This window comes from Canis lupus, chromosome 1 (assembly GCF_048164855.1).
Source record: "Canis lupus baileyi chromosome 1, mCanLup2.hap1, whole genome shotgun sequence".
Taxonomy (NCBI): Eukaryota; Metazoa; Chordata; class Mammalia; order Carnivora; family Canidae; genus Canis; species Canis lupus.
Genome location: NC_132838.1, coordinates 71425803 through 71445598, shown reverse-complemented (window position 1 = coordinate 71445598; position 19796 = coordinate 71425803). Strand labels below are relative to the sequence as shown.

At 38.9% G+C, this 19796-nt stretch overlaps 1 protein-coding gene across 9 annotated transcripts in view; it reads right to left on the bottom strand.

Annotated features, from left to right (window-relative positions):
• Positions 1-19796, bottom strand: part of SLC35D2 (solute carrier family 35 member D2) — a 57359-nt gene that overhangs the window by 24636 nt on the left and 12927 nt on the right. For 8 of the 9 annotated variants that reach the window (XM_072834474.1, XM_072834484.1, XM_072834494.1 and 5 more), the window contains exons 3-8: positions 19438-19524; positions 12273-12340; positions 8554-8625; positions 7590-7658; positions 3005-3107; positions 1618-1710 (exon numbers count right to left, since the gene is read on the bottom strand). In XM_072834474.1, coding sequence (XP_072690575.1) covers positions 1618-1710; positions 3005-3107; positions 7590-7658; positions 8554-8625; positions 12273-12340; positions 19438-19524 — 492 coding nt within the window. The remainder of the gene's footprint in view (positions 1-1617; positions 1711-3004; positions 3108-7589; positions 7659-8553; positions 8626-12272; positions 12341-19437; positions 19525-19796) is intronic. The other variant, XM_072834518.1, reaches the window with a different exon arrangement.

The window sequence follows — 19796 nt, the reverse complement described above, 5'->3', positions numbered from 1 at the left end:
AGAGAGAGAGTATGTGCGCATGCACAAGAGGGAGGACGGGCAGAGGGGGAGAACTCTGAAGCAGACTCCCTGCTGAGCGCAGGGCCTATGGTGGGGGGGGGGGGGGCCTTCCCATGACCCTGAGATCATGACCTGAGCTGAAACCAAGAGTCAGACACTCAACCAACTGAGCCACCCAGGCGCCCCACAAGCCACACAGGTGCCCCACCTGGGCATCCCACAAGCAGGTGAAACTTCTGAGAGCACATGCCACAAGTTGATAAAGCAATGGTTTAGATGTGGGAACATACATTCCTACTGAAACAATGTTATAAATTATTAAGATGATACATCTAGCGGATTTAATTCATAAGGTAACCTAAAATTCAGTTTCTGCTCACCATGCCATTCATAACCCTGCTGCTAAGCCTTCTGCTGTCCCCTCTTTTGGAAAGAAATTGTACAAATGAGAAAGTATAGCTTTGAGAGAGAACAAGAGCCCTGACATCCACCCAAGGAACCCACAGGAGCCTGCAGCCTTCTCAAAGTATTCCAACAAATGGGATCTACTCAACCTGTGTGCACCACAGAAGCATGATGATTAGTAAACTCATAAACACTGGCACATGGAGGGGGCATGCTATTTGCACAGGGCCCCTCTGAACCGCACACCAGATGGAGCAACAGGAGAGTTAATGTCTGAGGGCTAGTTCTGTGGGCAGAGGCCAGGCCGAACCATCATTTTTGCCTAGCAAATTTTCTCACATGAACTTAAACATCTCCCTTGAGATACAGGCAAAATTCTTAGAAGTGGTGTGGCTAGCAACTTTATGAGAAAGTAGAGTTTGGCAGGGGCTGACACACTTCAAGACCATCACTGTGGGTGCTACGGCGTGAATATTAACCCTGTAGACTGAGAGACTGGCCTTCACTCCCTCCAACTGGGCCGCCTCTATTTCTACTAATTGCCCATTTTACTTGTCTCTCATCTGTGTGCAGCAGACACATGAGCAGGGCAAATGCCAAATGCACAACACATTCTCAAAATTCAAATATATGTCCTGGAATATTTTGGTGCAAAATGCCATGATGTCTGGAATTTGCTTTAAAATATTCCAGGAGGAAAAAAAATGAAAGCAGATGAATAAATGAAAAATGAATAGATGAAATAAGAATGGCAAAATGCCAAAAAGTGTTGACACTGGGTGGTGGGTATGTGAGATCCATTAAATGATTCTGCTTTGCATAGGATTCAAAATGTCCATTATAAAGGTAGCAGATAAACCCATTTTAAAACTGTTAAAATCCCCTTCTAAGTTAGTTTTCCCAGGATCCAACATCAGCAAATAGGGATATTAAAACTCAAACTCAGATTTTTGCTGTGATTGTTTTCAAAAAAAGCTTCAAGTCCAGAGTTCTTTTGACTACTTCTTGCTGCTTCCCACATGTCTAAAAATAAACAGCACAGAAAGGGTTGTGCCAAAAGGTGTTACTCTGGATATCACAGACCTTACTTTCCTGGGCCCTCCTGGTACTCCTGGTTACTGGGACGGTTCCCACTGCAGTTACCACCAGAAGTTACCTATTAAGGCTTTAAAAGACTGCTCAGCAGGAATGTCATGACTGTCACCATCTCACCTGTCGAAGGTCTCCAGTAGAGACACTGATGATAAGAGTTGGTATAATCATGAAGCAGGCATTGTAGAAAAGCACTCCATATTTCCCTAACTCCTATAAAAACAAAGAAAACATTGAATTTTTGAAATATAAAGCATCAGATTTCCAAGGGCCAATTATACAACTATGTATTTATTGAGTTAAAAATTATTCTGAAAAAAATTATTCTGACCAACTTTATATTGGAATATATTCAGCAAATTCCTTTTTTTTTAATCAAATTCCTCATGTAAAAGGCTTCCCTTCAAGTACATCATGATAGCAAAATAAACATTTGTTTTACACAAAAATGGGAAATAAAACAAATGAACATGGAGGACCTCTGAGGTCCCACCCATCTCTAACATTCTAATTGGGTATTTTTTTAAAGTATTGTATTCAAAATAGGAAATCTGGAACAAAATAAAGAACATTTAAAATGTTAATATAAACAGAACTCCTTAAAAACATCTGCTCTTTCTGTTAAGGAGCAGCAGGGTTAAAACATCAGGTTTCTTGCTTTCTAATCTTGCATTAATGTGACTACAGCACTTCACCATTTTTCATGAATGGTGACATATTGTGACCCTCAAAGGGCAACAAACCTGTTTTTGTAAAACTGCCACCAGTAAAAAACAAAGGAGTCCGCACAGAAAAAAAACAGCTCATAGAAATAAATCTGTCCATCAGAGCAAACTCCCTCACTCAACACAAAGAACTTGGAACAAAGCAACATATGCCTGGCTCATCCTCCCAAGCTTCTGAAACAGCTGGGGGAGTGGGGAGGGTGGGCAGGGGCCTGGACTTGGACTCGGGGGGAGCCCCATCGAGACGCACTCATCTGGTCGCCATGGGGGGCCTGCTCAGTCACTGCCAGGAAGGGAACTTCCTGCTGGGTCGGCCCTGCAACCTGGGCCACTCCACAGAGGAATCTGACCCTTGGAGAAGTCGGTCCGAGTCACAGTGACCCGTCAGCAGCACAACTCCTCTCTGTAACCCACACCTTCAGACTCAAACTCAGTTGCTTTAGAATACCCCTGACTTTGCCCTGGTCACTGAGGAGGATGGCGAAAAAACTTCTTCTAGTTGGCCTTTCAAAATAATCTCTTTCTATATTCTGATTTTGCATCCAAAATAGTGGTACCTTTTCCCTCCCTGATTTTCACCCCAAAACTTTGCAAGTTCAGGGGTCACAAGACTCCATACAGACTGAAAAAGATAACTGAAAAGAAATTAGTGATTTATAAAGCGTACCATGTAAATTAAATTATATGACAACTTTACAATCTTTTTTTTTTTTTTTTTTCACATGCAATTTCAGGGTCCAGATGACAAAAGCCCAAAAACCCTAGGAGTGAAGATCTGGTACCTTTGGGTCCATTTTCTGTTTGGTATAAACTCCATTTGCTGCTGTGAAGATATCATTCAGGAATACAAAAATATAGCCTTCCAAGTTAAAGGCAAGGTCAGAACTGGGAGGGAGAACACAAAAAGGAGGACGATTATTCAGAAACTCACAACACAACTTGGCCTTCAAAGCCTGCCTGCCTGTTTTATCTTTCCCTAATCAAATCCACTTGTGATGCTGGTAACTACCTTTTCTTCCTCTGGCAGATTTTTCCCCTTCTGTGGTTAATTCCTCTGCCTTGCCTTCAGACAAAACAAAACCAGGCCATCAGGTGGCTTCAATTTAATCATGAATGGCTTAAAACCAGAGGGACATTAGCCATCTTCCTTTACTGCAAAGCCCTTTCTTTGGCTAAAGATCCGCCGGCATAATAATTGGTGAGCCCTGCTTTTTTTAAGGGGAATGGTTTGTCCAACCCACCCAGTGGCTTTGCTTATTGTAATCAACAGGGCCATCTCCAGGGTACAGTCCTTTGGGGACAGCTGAGCAGTTACTGGGGCAAAGAGGGTCCAATGAGGAACTGACACCCCCCATCTGGTGCCCAGCCGGTCCCATCATCCACCAGCACCCCCCACCCCTGTCCAGCAGAATGGCAAGGCAGAGATCCGTTCCTTCTCTGCAACTTCTCTAAGGTTCCTTTCGCCCCATTCTTTTGAAACCTCTTCTCTTCAATTTCCACTTTACACAAATAATACTAGTATAAAAATGTTCAGGGGGATATGGCACAGGAAGGAGAGAGCGGCTGAGCCATGATATGACTCACCTACTACACTTGATCTTACAGACAGTACCAGACCCATGTCATAATTCATAAATACCCAGCATCAAGGTTTCCTCTACCCTCTTAGGTTCAGTGACTGGAGCCTTCAAGTTTGACTGACAGGTTAACAAGAGAAAAGGAATATGACTTTAAGTAAATATTTTACATATACGGGAGTTCACAAAAAATTTCAAATAAGTAATTAGACTCTAAGGCTTATATACCATTTTAAAAAAGAAGAAGTTTGGATTCCAAGGAACAAATAAATTATGGGAAAAGGGCTAGGAAATTCATGGATGAAACTACTTGAAGATAAGAGTTATTGTAGGAGCTGTATTTATGCAGACTCATCTTGCTACCGATTCTCTATCACCAGTGATAAGAACTGCCTTCCTATTACTGGAGAAGGGGGGGGTGGGGGGTGCAGGTGAGACCACCTCTACAAAGGGATATTTATGGTCTGCTTTTAGGCAGGAAAGGGGAAGATAGAACTCTTCCTACATCTGTTGATTCTCAATTAATGCCACCAGTTCAAAATAATGTTTATGCCAAAGCGGCAAATTTTGGAGTGGCATATCCTGATCCCCTGCAATATTTAAAAAATGAATTTTTTAAAGGCTATTTCTAACTGAGGAGAAGGAAATAAAGAGGCAAAAAATTAATCAAAATCTGAATGCAAATTAGGCCAATTTGCCTGAGGCTCCTGCTGGTATGATATATTTGTAAGAATGCAAATTCACTTTAGATCATCATAAATCAAAATCTCTGGGCTCAATCACAAGAAATAGAATCTCCCAAATCTCATGTCTACACACATTTGGCTCCATGTTAACAAGAGTCTGCTGTTCCATAAAATGGCAAAGCTGAATGGATAAAAAAGCCAGGGTTCTAGGGGAGGGGAAGGGAGTCACTCACTCCCTCAGAGAGCCTGAGGGCAATTCCCAGAGTTCAGGCCTCCTGCTCCAGGGGCCACTGTCCCCAGCACCAGTTGTTTAGGCCACTGGTAAAAGCACAGAAGCTTGAAAAGAATTTACTTGCTTCAATAAATGAAAGCCAATTCATGGTTACTTAACTCTTGTAGTTGCCATTTAGGGCTGTTCACAGACATAGTATTTCAACTTTTTCTGGCCACGTGACTTGCATTGGCAAATAAAATGTAAGAGAAGACAACACATGGCATTTCCAGGCAAAAGGTTGAAAAGCCAAAGCAGGCTTGCCCACAGGCCCTCTTCTCTCCTGGATAAGTAAGGACGTCCCTTCTAAGGCAGGGCTTCCATCAGCCTCACCCCTGAGTAGCTACGATGAGCCCCGACGTGGCCGCCATGGCCCCACCGTGGCCTTAAGCCCAGCTCGGCTGGTCTGAGTGGGCGGCAGGATCAGAACACATTTGGGGTGTGGACATGGGAGCTGTTGGTTGCAGCAGTGCAACCCGGCCCCTCTGACTGAACCAGTTCTACAGTTGCATTTGGATGAGGAGATCCACAGGAGGACAGCACAGTGGGGTCATGGCAGGCCTGCAGCTACGAAGGCTGCTTGTCCCCCACGCACAGTGCCCATTCTCTGGGTGCTGAGGAAGGGAAGAGTCCAGAAGTGCTCTTCCAAGCCAGCTCTTGGGGGCAAGTTAGATGCTCTCAAAACCCTATTTACCCCTTCGGCTCATGAGAATGTCACATGTGGTAACGATGAGCTGAATTTCTATTCACCAGGCCTGGAAAGACACAGCGTCTGAAGTGCCACTCCTCACCAGGGCTCCACAGACCCGTTACCTTGTAAAAGTGCATGACTGGCTCTGTCAGGAGTTTCCAAACTGAGCTCTAAGAAGCTTAGAAAAGAGAGGCTGCCCAGCGGACACCCCAAGGCCCTGTGGGATGGGTGTACTCTTCACACAGGGCCTCCCTCTTTCAGCCACTTTGCTCCTCTGACTTCTTTGAAACAGAATCTTCATGAAGACACAGGCTATCAATGTTGCTGGGCCTGTGGGCTCCACCAGTGCTTGCAGGAGCTCAAGTCGGCCGTGGCCGAGGACATCACACACGAAACCAGAAATAACAAACCTTGGTCCAGACAAAGGGCTAAACACATTTATAGTAAAAAATAGATTGCTAGTATGTCACCATCTGGCCTGCTATATCTTCTGTTTTGATCATTGTCTCCGCCAAGTAAAAAGGAAGCTCCGTGTCCATTCTGTTTCCTGCTGGGTTCCCCAGCACCTGGAAGGGCGCCAGGCAGCCCACGACTTAACACTCCACATGTTTCTGTTGAATTTGGCCACGCACTCGTGTAAACCTCAGTTTATTGTTATCTCGTCTAATTCACACAAAGACCCTACTAGGTGGGTCTATTCTAATCTTCATTTTCTAGTTGAACTAACTGGGGTGCAAGGAGGTTAAATAGCCTGTCCTGATTATATAGCTAGTAAGCCAGGAGACTAGGATAATACCCATATCCTTATTTATTTTGCAACTGGTGATCCAGAACCCTTATTAAAAAAAAAAAAAAAAAGATTTTATTTATTTAAAAGAGAGAGGGAGCAGAGAGAGGGGCAGGGAGAAGCAGGCTCTGCACTAAGCATGGAGCCAGACGCAGGGCCCAACCTAGGGACCCCCGAGATCATGACCTGAGCTGAAATGAAGAACTGGACGCTTAACCAATTGAGCCCACCCAGGCACCCCCAGAACTCTGATTTCTAAATCAGTTAAGGAAACTAGTTTAACTGAAATTCATCCAATCTTGGCATTCTTCCCTTCATTCAGGTAGGTTTTTCTTTTCCATTGCATTCTTTACTTTACAGATGAGTATAACTGAGGCACAGAGAGGTTGAGCTGGCAAGGGGCCAGGCTAAGTCTTGGACCCAAACATACTTTATTAACCACTAGGATATAAAAGCCAGGAGTCTGAGGGTCTGCTTTCAAATGCAAACCTGGGAGTCCTCATTCCTGCTCTTGCATATTACCGAATAAGATACCATAGTTGACCCCAAACAACCCAGGTTTGAACTGTGCTGGTCCATTTATCCATAGATTTTTTTTCAATAAATTCAGTACAGTAGCATAATGTATTATCTCTTCCTTAGGTTTTTCTTAACACTTTTCCTAGCTTGCTTTATTTTAGGAATACACTATATAGTACACATAGCATACAAAATACATGTTAATCAATTATTTATGTTATCAGTTAAGCTTCCTGTCAACAATAGGCTATTAGTAGTGAAATTTTTAAGGAGTCGAAAGTTACACTTGGATTTTCCACTATGTGGGTGCGGAGAGTTGTGGGGGAGGGTTGTTGAGCCCTTCATCCCTGTGTTGCTCAAGGGTCAATTTGGTCATGCACTGGCTCATGTCCCAAATATACAAATACATTTAATGAGAGTATCCCACCCTTGGAAACAGACTGCTAAGACATCCCAGGTGATAAAACAAATCAGCATACAAGGGCTTTATAAAGCTGTTGTTCTTGACCAAATGCCCAAGAACTTTTCAAGTAAATTTTTTGTATTGAAGACAATCACTCAGTAATAAAAGCATATAGCTTATTCCTTTTTATGAAGAAAAGCTATATTCATAGCTTCTAACGTTCCCATTATACGTTCTCAGAAATGTTCTGGCCAAGTTGGAACCCCATCTGACTTTCACAGGAACACATGGGGAATCCACTAACATCAACAGACTTGTCTCTTGGCTGCTCAATTGAACTGCAGCCAGATGGAAAATGGAAAATGAGGGCGGGGTGGGGCCTATTGTCAGAGGCACAAAGAGCTTATTGACCAGAAACAGTCCAAAGTCTTACCCAGCTGCTATGAAAGCACCAAGTATGATGGTAAAAACACTGGCAATGATGTTCAAGGAATACTGTTTCCTGTAATAAATAAATAGATGGATGGATGGACAGAAAAAGAAAGGAGGAGGAGAGGAAAAACACATGGATTATAATTCTTCAACTGAATATAGACATTGTTCACAGTTTTATAGCTAACATCAAACAGATATCAATTTACATAAAGAAAGCACTGTAAGTATCTATAAGTGGGTTAATAAATCACACCAAATCTATTTCTTAATCAGCTGTCTCATCTAATATAAATGTATTTCCGTTCTCATTGGACAGATGTATGACAAAATGGAGAAGAGGCCCTGCTAGCAGTTCTACTCAGTCTTATATCAAGCACCCAAAGATTAAGGTAAAATTCAAAAGCAGGACTTTGAACACTGAGCCATCATCCAAATTTCATCGCTAAATAATCTTCACAGCAAAATTAAGAATCATCTTTTTGAAATCAGCTTGAGTATCTTTATGAAAGATTTTTATAAAAATTAAATTAAATTTTATTAATTTATTCCTATGTTACATCATAATCACTGCAGCAGAATGGATTTCTGTGATTTCCTGCATTCCGATCTGGTATGTATACATGGACAATTTTTCCTCTGTATTCCAAAATCAGTGTATATTCCATCTAGGAAACATATTTACATTTGTTGGTGCATTGTTGCGTTTTTAAAATAATTTTCTATTATAAACATTTAAATATAAAGTTACAAGCAAAAAAAGTAAAAAAAGTCACTCATTATGTTCTTAAGAAATCATGGAAACAGGAGATACTTTTAAGTGAGTAAACCAAGGGGCCCTAAGTTACTGCAACTAGCAGTTCAAGTTAACTATTTGGAAAAATAGATGTTGAGAATTTGCTATGCAAAAATAATGTGGGGTGAAGGGAAAGACACTAGAGGAATAGAGGAAAAACAAAAATCACCCAAGTATGATGGTTTCCAGGAGTAAAGTGAGTGGAATGGTAAATTTCCTGAGCACGGTGAACATCGGCAAGCTGTTGGGAAAAGATTCATGTATAATAACATCAGACACCAAGTATTTTTTTAAACATATTTTACATTTTTAACTAAGCCCACTAACTTTCCAAATTAAATATAAGAAATTAACCTTAATTCTCACATATGCTATTAGCAAATCACATTAAATAATAAAAAGAAATGGAGATTTAATAGTTTCATGCCGGGCAGCCTGGGTGGCTCAGCGATTTAGTGCCGCCTTCAGCCCAGAGCATGATCCTGGAAACTCAGGATAGAGTCCCATGTCAGGCTCCCTGCATGGAGCCTGCTTCTCCCTCTGCCTGTGTCTCTGCCTCTCTTTCTCTCTGTGTCTCTCATGAATAAATAAATAAAATCTTTAAAAAAAATAGTTTCAGGCCACTTTCACTTATTAGCAATTTTTTTCACTTATTAATAATTTTTAAAAACCATGCTATTCAACTACTGCAAAGATTGTGCTAAAATTACAAAGCCCATTCTAAAAGAGTGTATGCAATGTAAACCAACAAACACACCCTTTGTCAAATCAAGTTGAAACTATGTATGAACAGTCATTCAGTGGTGCTAAACTTGGACCTAATTATTTCTTTTGGGAAACTTAACCAAAGGTAATAATACAAAAGAAAAAAATCATGTGCACAAATATGTTCACTGCAATTGTGTCTTGGGGAAAACATCAAAAATAACTTAAAAGTCACATAAAATAATGATAAAATAAATATGACACATCTACTTGAGGGAACATGGTATGTTACCTATATAATATAAAACTTTATACTGGGACACCTGGGTGGCTCAGTGGTTGAGCATCTGCCTTTGGCTCAGGGTGTGATCCCGGGATCTGGATTGAGTCCCATGTTGAGCTCCCTGCATGGAGCCTGCTTCTCCCTCTGCCTGTGTCTCTGCCTCTCTCTCTCTCTGTTTCTCATGAATAAATAAACAAAATCTTTAAAAAATGAATATTAAATAAAACAAGGAGGACACAGAACCATGTAGTCTACAACTGAAACAAGACAGTTTACATATGGGAAAAGACTGAAATCAACATTTAAAATAGTATGTTAAAGGATAAAATTATGGATTATTTTTCCCCAAAATTTTATGTAATAAAGCTATATTCACTGTCTTTTAAAAATCCTGAAAAACCTTTCAGTGGCTCTCAAAAGCCAGAGACTCCAAGACATAGTTCAATGCACAGTCAACGAACTGCCTGGGCTGGAACAGCCCACTTCCATCTGCTTCCAGGTATGACCCTGAGTAGATGGTGACCTGAAGAAAGAAAGTGAGAACCAGACCCAGGAGGGTAGTGGCCAGCTCCTCATAACCAGACTTGAGGAGGGGTTTCATGTCATCGATGACACCACATCCAGAGAGCAGGTAGGAATGAATTTTCAGGAACTTTATATCCACAACTTAAAGATGTCTTATGAGAATGGTTAGAAGTGCCTTTTTCAAAGCAAGCCAAAAGTCAATTAATTCCAAAAAGTATTTTTAGATGATGTCTGTTAAAAGCAAGTAAGGAGCAGCCCTGGTGGTGCAGCGGTTTAGCGCCGCCTGCAGCCCAGGGTGTGATCCTGGAGACCCTGGATCAAGTCCCACGTCGGGCTCTCTGTATGATGCCTGCTTCTCCCTCTGCCTGTGTCTCTGCCTCTCTCTCTCTCTCTCTCTCTGTCACTATGAATAAACAAAATCTTTTTAAAAAAATTAAAAAAAATAAAAGCAAGCAAAGGTATATTTAATGATGAAAAGCTGAATGTTTCCCCCCTAAGATCAGTAAGACGACCATAATATTTGCTCTCAACACTAACGTATCAATTTAACAAGTCCTTCAGAGTCTAGAAGGAGCAGTATTATTTAGTTATTGATTATGGACATATAATCAAAGGAATAGGATTTAGAATCAAGAAATAAATCCATACAATTATAATCAATTCAAGAGCTCTTTTCAAGAGCATGCCAAATTTCTCCACAATACAATGGAGAAATGTAATCAAAATCATAATGAGGTACTACTTCACAACTACTAGAACAGCCATAATCCAAAAGATAGACAACAACAAATTTGGCAAGAATGTAGAGAAGTTGTAGCCCTCTTACATTGCTGGTGTAAATTAGTGTAGCCACTTTGGGAAACAGTTCAACAATTCTTCAAAATTTTAAATAGAGAACTGTCATATGACCAACAATCCTACTCCCAGGCATAGATCCAATCAATGGCAATCCCATTCTTCCAAAACCATGAAGTCATCTTTGTCTCCTTTCTTTGTTTCACCTCACATGTTAATCATCAAGAAATTGTGTTGGCTGGTCCTTCACAAAATATCCAGTACCCAGATTGTGGCCTCCACATAATCTCTAACATTAAAAATAACCAGGGGATCCTTGGAGAAATGGCAGGAAAAGTCCAAAATAAGCCTGGGACATCATGTGGTATACAGCAAGGAAATAATGAAACTACTGGGGCTCTAGAAGATAAGAGACAACTCAAAGGGGCTTCCATTGGCCTGAGATGGGATAATGTGAGTATCAAAAGAATTCTTTATATGATGAATTGAAACATCAAATAAATGAAATAGAGCAACAAAACAGATTAGAGAACCCAGAAATAAATATACACAAATATAGTCAACTGATCTTTGACAAAGGAGCAAACATAATTCAATGGAGAAAGGATGATCTTTTCAACAAATGATGCTCAAACAATTGGACAGCTACATGCAAAAAACAGAATCTAGATAGAGCCTACATCTTTCATAAAGAAACTCAAAATAGATCCTCTTACTATATAAGAGGATCTTAAATATAAACTGCAAACTATCAAAAATCAACTAAAATGTATAACTAAAACCAATATTTCACATTTTGTTTTCTACAACCACAACCTGTTCTTTCCAAATAAGAGGAAAGACAACAGGTCTAATTTTAGTTCTCAGTTTTATACGATCTTCTCCTTCTACTCAACCTCATACCTGCCCCCTTTTACTCTCACCAAACTCACAGGGTTTTCCTCCATCTCTGTCACTCTTTGCACAAACTTCATTTTCTCATTATTCATTTGTGTTAATTAGGCTACACATCTTGCACCATGTATTCTGATGGTTGGCTTGGTCTTTCTATACTTTCATTTCCATTTTTTACAGTGACTTTTAACAAAAGTAGTTAATCAAAGGACCCTGCAATACATGCAAATGCAAATTTCAGAAGTATACAATGCACTTAAAAATAACATCTATCACTTTTCTTCCTCTGTACCAAACCTGACCTATACCAAATCTGACAGAATGTTCCTGCTTTTACAAAACCATGATGAAATCAGTTGCACAGAACCATTCAGAGAAATGAATTGGATATTGGATATATAATATAAATAAATCCTCCTGGATAAATCAGACCTCTGTCTTGATGCCCACAGATCTCATGTTCTATGTTCAGACTTGATCATAAAAAAAAAAAAAAATCAACTTTTTAACTTTCCTAAAAATATTAGCAAATCAAACTCAAAACTCCATTTAATTTCCTTAAATTATTAAATATTATTGTCTTCTGTATGTAGCCCATGCAGTACCTTCAAGGTCAAACTCGGTCTTTGTACCATTGGAAACAAATGAGTCAAGAACCTCCCATCAACCATTCTCCTGCACTCTACCTTAATTTACTTGTGCTTGATAATCCACTTATGTGATTTCCAATGTAGAGAAGAGGCAAAGGAAACAGCTTCCATGAAAAAAAAGAGAGAATATTTGATTAGGACTCCAAAAATGATTTTCCTTCACATGTATGAATGGTGACACTCCCTGTCAGTAAGCAAATCATTCTAGTCCATTTCCCTGTAGCAGCTGTGAATTTTTCACAACCTAAAACACATCATGAGTTTCTCCATGTGCCCAAATTAGTTAGGTGAGCAGTGATAGCTATAACCATGGCAGGGTGGGGTAGAGCTGCATTGAAAGAGAAATGTTGACCCTGACAACGTTAGCAGACTATTTCTCTACAGGAAGGCTCTGAATAAGCATCTCTCTCAAGTGGAAACCCCTGGGTTTCAGATAACAAAATTGCACGGGACTGTTTCAGCTAATAATGGGTATTTATAGTATATGCATAAGATTCAGAAGGTCCCCTGAGAAGGTGGACAAACTTGCTACCTATGCATTATGCACTTTTCTGGATAACAACAAAGGTTCAGATCTCACTGGAATTAACAAGCTTGGTGACCCTTTCAAAAAGTTGTGTCTACCAGCCACATTACTTTGGAGTTACTTTATTTGTTTTCAAGGTGCATAATGATTACCTATTTACCAAGGTTAAACAATGTTAACAATAGTATTTGAGTTAGGTTTAACTGAGCTCTTAGCTCCTGAATTATCTTCTGATTATCAAGAGAAATATTGTTCAAAACATACTGAAGAAACACACGACATGTAAGACCTAGTCTTCCATAAAACGAAAAAAATATATATATATCCTTTCATTAGGTCACACAATAACTGAAAAGTTTTTGACTGATACAATAATCCATAGCTATTAAGGTGAGCCTAGCACTTCTTTTTCCACTAAAAAGACATTAAGCATGCAACTCAGATAAGATACTCTTTGAAGGATTTTGAAATAGTGTCATCTACCCCCCCAAATTTATAAAATGTTATTATTAGGAGATTTGTTCAAGAAAGAAGACATAGAGGACCTCAGATCCAGGACCTTCCCCTTCATTCACAACAATCTGGCTAGCAGCCTACAACTGATCCTGGAATATTATAACTTTAGAAGTTATTAGGCATTGAAAAGAATCAGTTGGCCCCCTTTCCTTATATGATTCAAAATAAAAACGATATTGACTTCTAGTTTTTAGTAACAATGGGCTAGATTATTTGTATTAATCTCCCCACTAAAAACAATTAACAATGTTACATAAAATAATTCAAAGCCTTCATAAAAGTATGAAGGGAAACTTCCAAAAGTATGTGGGAAAATAGTGAGTCCCTAGGCCAAAACTAAAGTGAAAACAGAAACCCAGAGAGAAACAATGGAAGCCAGAAGACCGCAAAACTGCCTCCTCGAAAGTCAAGTTAGAATGCTACCCCCCAATGACAATATCTTTCAAAAGCAAAGAAAACCGTAGTCTTTTTCAAACAAACAAACAAAAACTAAGGGAATTTAATCAGACCATTAATAAAGTACATCCTAAAGGAGGTATACTTTAATCAGGAGGAAAGTGGAAAGTGTGAGATGCAAAAAAGAAAAAAAAAGCAAAGAAAGCAATAAATACATGGGTAAATATACATGGATAAATATAAACAAATATTGATGGTTTAAAGAAAAAAGAAAAGAAAAACATACTGTGAGATTTACATAAAGCTAGAGGATTAAAGTACCTGCTGACAAGAGCAAAATAAATTGGGAGGAGAGGTAAATGTTGACAAGGAAGACACATTTATTAATCAACTTTAGATTTTGGTAAGTTAGGTATGCTTGCTGTAATTTCCAGGGAAATGTAAAAGAACTCAAACAGAAAGGGTACACCTCATATACAGTTGACCCTTGAACAATGCAGGGCTTAGGGATGACAACCCCCTGCACAGTTGAAAATCCATGTACAATATTACTTCCCAAAAACTTAAGTATTAACAGCCTACATTTGACCAGCAGCCTTAGCAATAACAGAGTCAATTAACGTGTATTTTCTATGTTATATGTATTATATGCTATACTCTTACAATAAAGTAAGCTACAGAAAATGTTAAGAAAATTATAAGAAAAAGAAGACACATCTACAATACCGTACTATACTTATAAAAAAAAAAAATCCTCGGAGCAGCACCTGGGTGGCTCAGTCTGTTAAACATCTGCCTTCATGAGTTTCAGGTCATAATCCCAGGGTCCTGGGATCAAGCCCAGCATCTGGCTCCCTGCTCAGTGGGGAGCCTGCTTCTCCCTCTCCCACTGCCTGCCACTCCCCCTGCTTGTGCTCATTCTCTGTCAAATAAATAAAGTCTTTAAAAACAAGAAAAAGAAAAAACAAAACAAATAAAAAAACAAGAGAAATAGACAAATCCATAATCAGAGATGAAGGCTGCAACAGGACTCCCCATTTCATATGCTCTTAAAACATGACTTTGACACTTCCTTCCATCCAGAGGTAGGATCTAGGTCCCTTCCATTTAAAATTGCATGGGACTGTTTCAACTAATAATGTACAGATGAAATGATACTATGTGATCTTTGAGGCCAGATCACAAAAAGCAAGGTAGTTTTTCCCTACTTGCTGGAACACTCGCCCTTGTAGAATTCAGTACTATGTAAGAATTTTGACCACGTGAAACCTGCCATTTTGTGAGGAAGCCCAAACTAGCCTACATGAGTGACATATAGAGAGGCCTGAGATAATAAGAAGAGAAAGATTTGGGACCAGGTTCCAGCTGCACAAACCAGAACCCCCATTGTTGTTTCCACTCTGCTATTGTCTGTCTGAAACTATACAGATGCCCTAAGCCAGAACTACCCAGTTGAAAACTGTCCCTAATTCCTTAACCACAGTACATGTGAGAAATAATACAGTGATTATTGTTTTGAGTCACTAAGTTATGCAGCATAAGATAATTGGAACAGGGCACCTGGATGGTTACAGTCAGTTAAGTATCCAACTCTTGGTTTTGGCTCAGGTCGTGACCTCAGAGTTGTGAGATCAAGATACACATCAGGCTCTGCTGGGCATGGAGTCTGCTTGAGGTTCTCTCTCCCTCTCCCTTGGCACCCCACCCTCCCAAATAAAAAAATCTTTCTAAAAAAGATAACTGGAACAGGCATATAAAGTATCTACAAAAACCCTACAGCAAACAACACACTTAATGTGAAATGTTAAAAACTTTCTCTTTGAAATCAAACATGTCGGTATAACCATTTCAATCAAAATTGCACCTAGGGTCCTACACTATACATTAAGGCATGTAAAAGAAATAAAAGTTAGAATGTTGGAAAAAATGAAGCAAAACTGTCATTTTTTGCAGATGAAATGTGAATGTAGAAAAAAATCTAAAGGGGAATCCCTGGGTGGCGCAGTGGTTTAGCGCCTGCCTTTGGCCCAGGGCGCGATCCTCGAGACCCGGGATCAAATCCCACGTCGGGCTCCCGGTGCATGGAGCCTGCTTCTCCCTCTGCCTATGTCTCTGCCTCTCTCTCTCTCTCTCTCTCTCTCTGTGTGACTATCATAAATAAATAAAAATTAAAAAAGAAAAAAGAAAAAATCTAAAGGAAACCAGAAGTAAATTATGATATATTAATTCAATAATTAGTTCTATAATTTTGTGGATATAAAATAATATATAAATACACTATAAAATATATCCCTCTAATTTTCCAAATAATATATTTTTTAAAGATATATGTAAGAGCAAAAAAGGAAAAAAAGGAAGAAGTACCTTGGAATAAATTAACAGAAATGTTAGACCTCTACAGAGAAAATTATAAAGTTTTACTGAGGGCAATTAAAGAAGGTATACGTATACTATGTTGACAGACTGAAATATTCCATATTTTTAAAATATCAATTTGTCCCAAATTGACTTATAACATCAATGAAATCCCAATTAAAATCCCAAAAGGTTATTTTTCTGAAACTTGACAAGCTGCTTCCAATATCCATATAGAAATTTGAAGGATTGGGCAGCCTGGGTGGCTCAGCGGTTTGGCGCCGCCTTCAGCCCAGGGCCTGATCCTGGAGACCTGGGATCGAGTCCCACATCAGGCTCCCTGCATGGAGCCTGCTTCTCCCTCTGTCTGTGTCTCTGCCTCTCTCTCTCTCCTCTCAGAGTATTCTCATGAATAAATAAATAAAATCTTTAAAAAAAAAAAGAAAGAAATTTGAAGGATCAAGAACAAAGGAAAGATTTGCTCTAGTAGATAGCAAAACTTTTCACAAAGCTATAGGAATGAAGACTGTGTGGTAATGTTGCAAAAAACCAAACAGACAAATGAAAAGACATGGAGAGCACAGAAATAAAATATGTGAATACCAATGCCCATTATTTGGGAAAAAAAATGAAATTGAACCATTACCCCACACCATCCACACAAATTAACTGCAAACAGATTAAAAACCTAATTCTAAAAAACTACATATCTTTTATCTAGAAAAATATATTCATAACCTCAAACTGAGGAAGGATTTCTTAAGAATAGTGATTAATCATAAAGGAAAAGACTGATAAAATTTAACTAATTTTAAATTAGGATTACTGCTTATGATAGGAAATACATGATAAATACATGTAAACAAAATAAAAAGATACACCCCAGAGGGAGAAAATCTATTTGCAATACTGTATGTAATTAACAAGAGGATTATCATTAATAAATTTTCTTTTAACTCCTAAACAGATCAGTGAAAAAAAGACATCAACCCAACAGAAAAATGGGCAAGTCTTGAACCAATACTTCACAAAAAAGGATATCCAAAATGGGCATTAAAAAAACCTCATTAATAGTCAAGAAAATGCAAATTAAAGCCGAGGGCATTATATCCCACCAGATTAGCACAATTTAAAATGACTGACATATCAACACATAGTAATTAAAATAGCAAAAAAGTAAAAAATAAATAAAATGACTGACCTATCAAGGATTGGCAAGAAGGCAGAGCAGCAGGGACTTAAACGCACTTTTGTCAGGAGTGTGAACTAGTACCACCACTTTGGAGAACACATTGATGTTATCTACTCAACTACTGCAACCATTCCACTTCTTTTTTTTTTTTTTTTTTTAAGATTTTATTTACTTATTCATGAGACACAGAGAGAAACAGAGACACAGGCAGAGGGAGAAGAAGGCTCTATGCAGGCAGCCGGATGTGTGACTCGATCCTGGGAATCTGGGATCACGCCCTGAGCCAAAGGCAGATGCTCAACCACTGATCCACCCAGGGGTCCCCCATTCCACTTCTTAATAGACCTCCCAGAGAAACTCATGCCACAAGTGCCATTTTAGACCGAGTTGTGTCCCCTTAAAATTCATATTTGAAGCCCTAATGCCCATGTGACTATTATCTGGAGATAGGGTTTTTAAGAGGTAGTTACGGTTAAATGAGGTCATAAGGATGGGGCCCAACTCAATAGGACCGATGTCCTCCTAAGAAGAGGAGACACCAGGGCAGCCCTAGTGGTGCAGTGGTTTAGCGCCGCCTGCAACCCAGGGTGTGATCCTGGAGACCTGGGATCAAGTCCCATGTCGGGCTCCCCGCATGGAGTCTGCTCCTCCCTCTGCCTGTGTCTCTGCCTCTCTCTCTCTATGAATAAATAAATCTTTAAAAAAAAAGAAGAAGAAGAAGAGGAGGAGACACCAGGAGTGCACGCACAAAACATAAAAGGTCATGTCAGGCATAGCAAGAAGGCAGCTATCAAAACACCAAAGAAAGAATTTATACCTCAAACCAACCCTGCCGACACCTTGATCTTGGACTTTTTACTTCCAGAACTGTGAGAAAACTCATTCTTGTTGTTTAAGCCCCTAAGTCTGTTGTTTTTGTTATGGGAGCCCTAGCTGACTGATATATGTGCTCTGAGATCCAACCCTAAGTATGTGCAGAACAGTATTCTCTTTCCAGAACATGCAAAAATAGCAAAACATAATTCAGGAATGCGTATTAGAATAATTACAAAGAAAGCAAGAAAAGTATATTATAAGAGAATAATGAGTAAGGAAGATTTTGTGATCCCATCTCATGATCTAGGCAAGGACTGCACAGGTTATTATTCATTCAATATACATTCATGTTGATGCCTTTTTTCCCTGCATTTAGATTCGGATTTCACAATTTTAAAATGTTTAAAAACTATAGTGTATCATAAACTAAGTGTAAGCAAGCCCAACAATATTCTTATTTTTCCTATTACGGCTGGATTAATAGCTTTCATTATACTTCAATATTTTGTTTTTCTCTTTATGTAGATGTCCCTGATTACTGATGCTGCATGCATGTGCTTAGTCAGACTGATGAACAATTTAGTGATAAATAATTTAGATGCCAGCATCTTTCAGATCTTAGAGACACAGTAGTGAAGAAGCCATGCAAGGTCCTCATCCTCAAGGAAGTGACAGTCTGATTTAATTCCCTAAATCTAAAAATGTAGTCATAATCCAATCAATACCACCTGTTTATAGGATCGATCTAAGAATAAATGTCTGGCTTAAAGCAACTATTTATTGAACCACCAACTATTTTAAAAAGGTAGTTCTATTCCACATTCCCAGGAAGGAAAGGCAGGTTTTATGTTTCTAGTTCCTCCACAGAAAAATTCGTATATTTCTAGGTATATCAAATTGTATTCTTCATTCCACTCACAGCTCTTATCAATCCAAGCTACAAATGAAAACTTCTAACAAGATCAGAAAAGTAGGGCTTACCAGCCAAATCTCACCCATTTTTTTGTCCATGTAAATAAAGTTTTATTAGCACACAATCACAGCAATTCATTTATGTATCAGGATACAGTGAATAGTTCCAACAGAAATGGTCTGTCCTACAAGCCTAAATATATATTACCTGGTGTGTTTTTTTTTTTAACCAAAAAAGCTTACCAATTTCCATTTCAGAAGATATAAAGTATTTATTTAATGTCATTTGCTAAGCACACACTATTACTATAACTACATTACATTAATGGACAACTGAATGAATAACAGAATATCTTTATTAAGTTTCTACTCAGTGTAAGCAGGAAGCACAGTGTGTGTGGAACATGACGTGTATTCTCAGATCAATTTATAACTCTATAGTATTTTCACACCTTCCAACAAAGCTGTATTTACTCTTCATCACATACCTTCACTGGAATTTTCTTGTCAAAATCAGGGAAGTGAATTATTTTATTGAGTTTGGACACATATAGTATCATTATGGTAGCTGCCATCTAAAAAAAAAAAGGTAGAAGGTAGAAACTTCAGTAAAATATCTGAAAGGACTATTTTAGGTACAAAGACATCATCAGAAGAAAACACATTCATCAAAAAGAAAATATTATTCAGAAAAATCCATACTCTAGGTTCCAAATAATAACTATTTCTTAGAATATTAAAATTGTTTTTCTTGCCAATGTATGAATTCCATCAGAACTATAGGCAAAAAGTACAAGATCAAATAGACTTACACACATACATATGATATCAAGGGGCTCAAGGAACA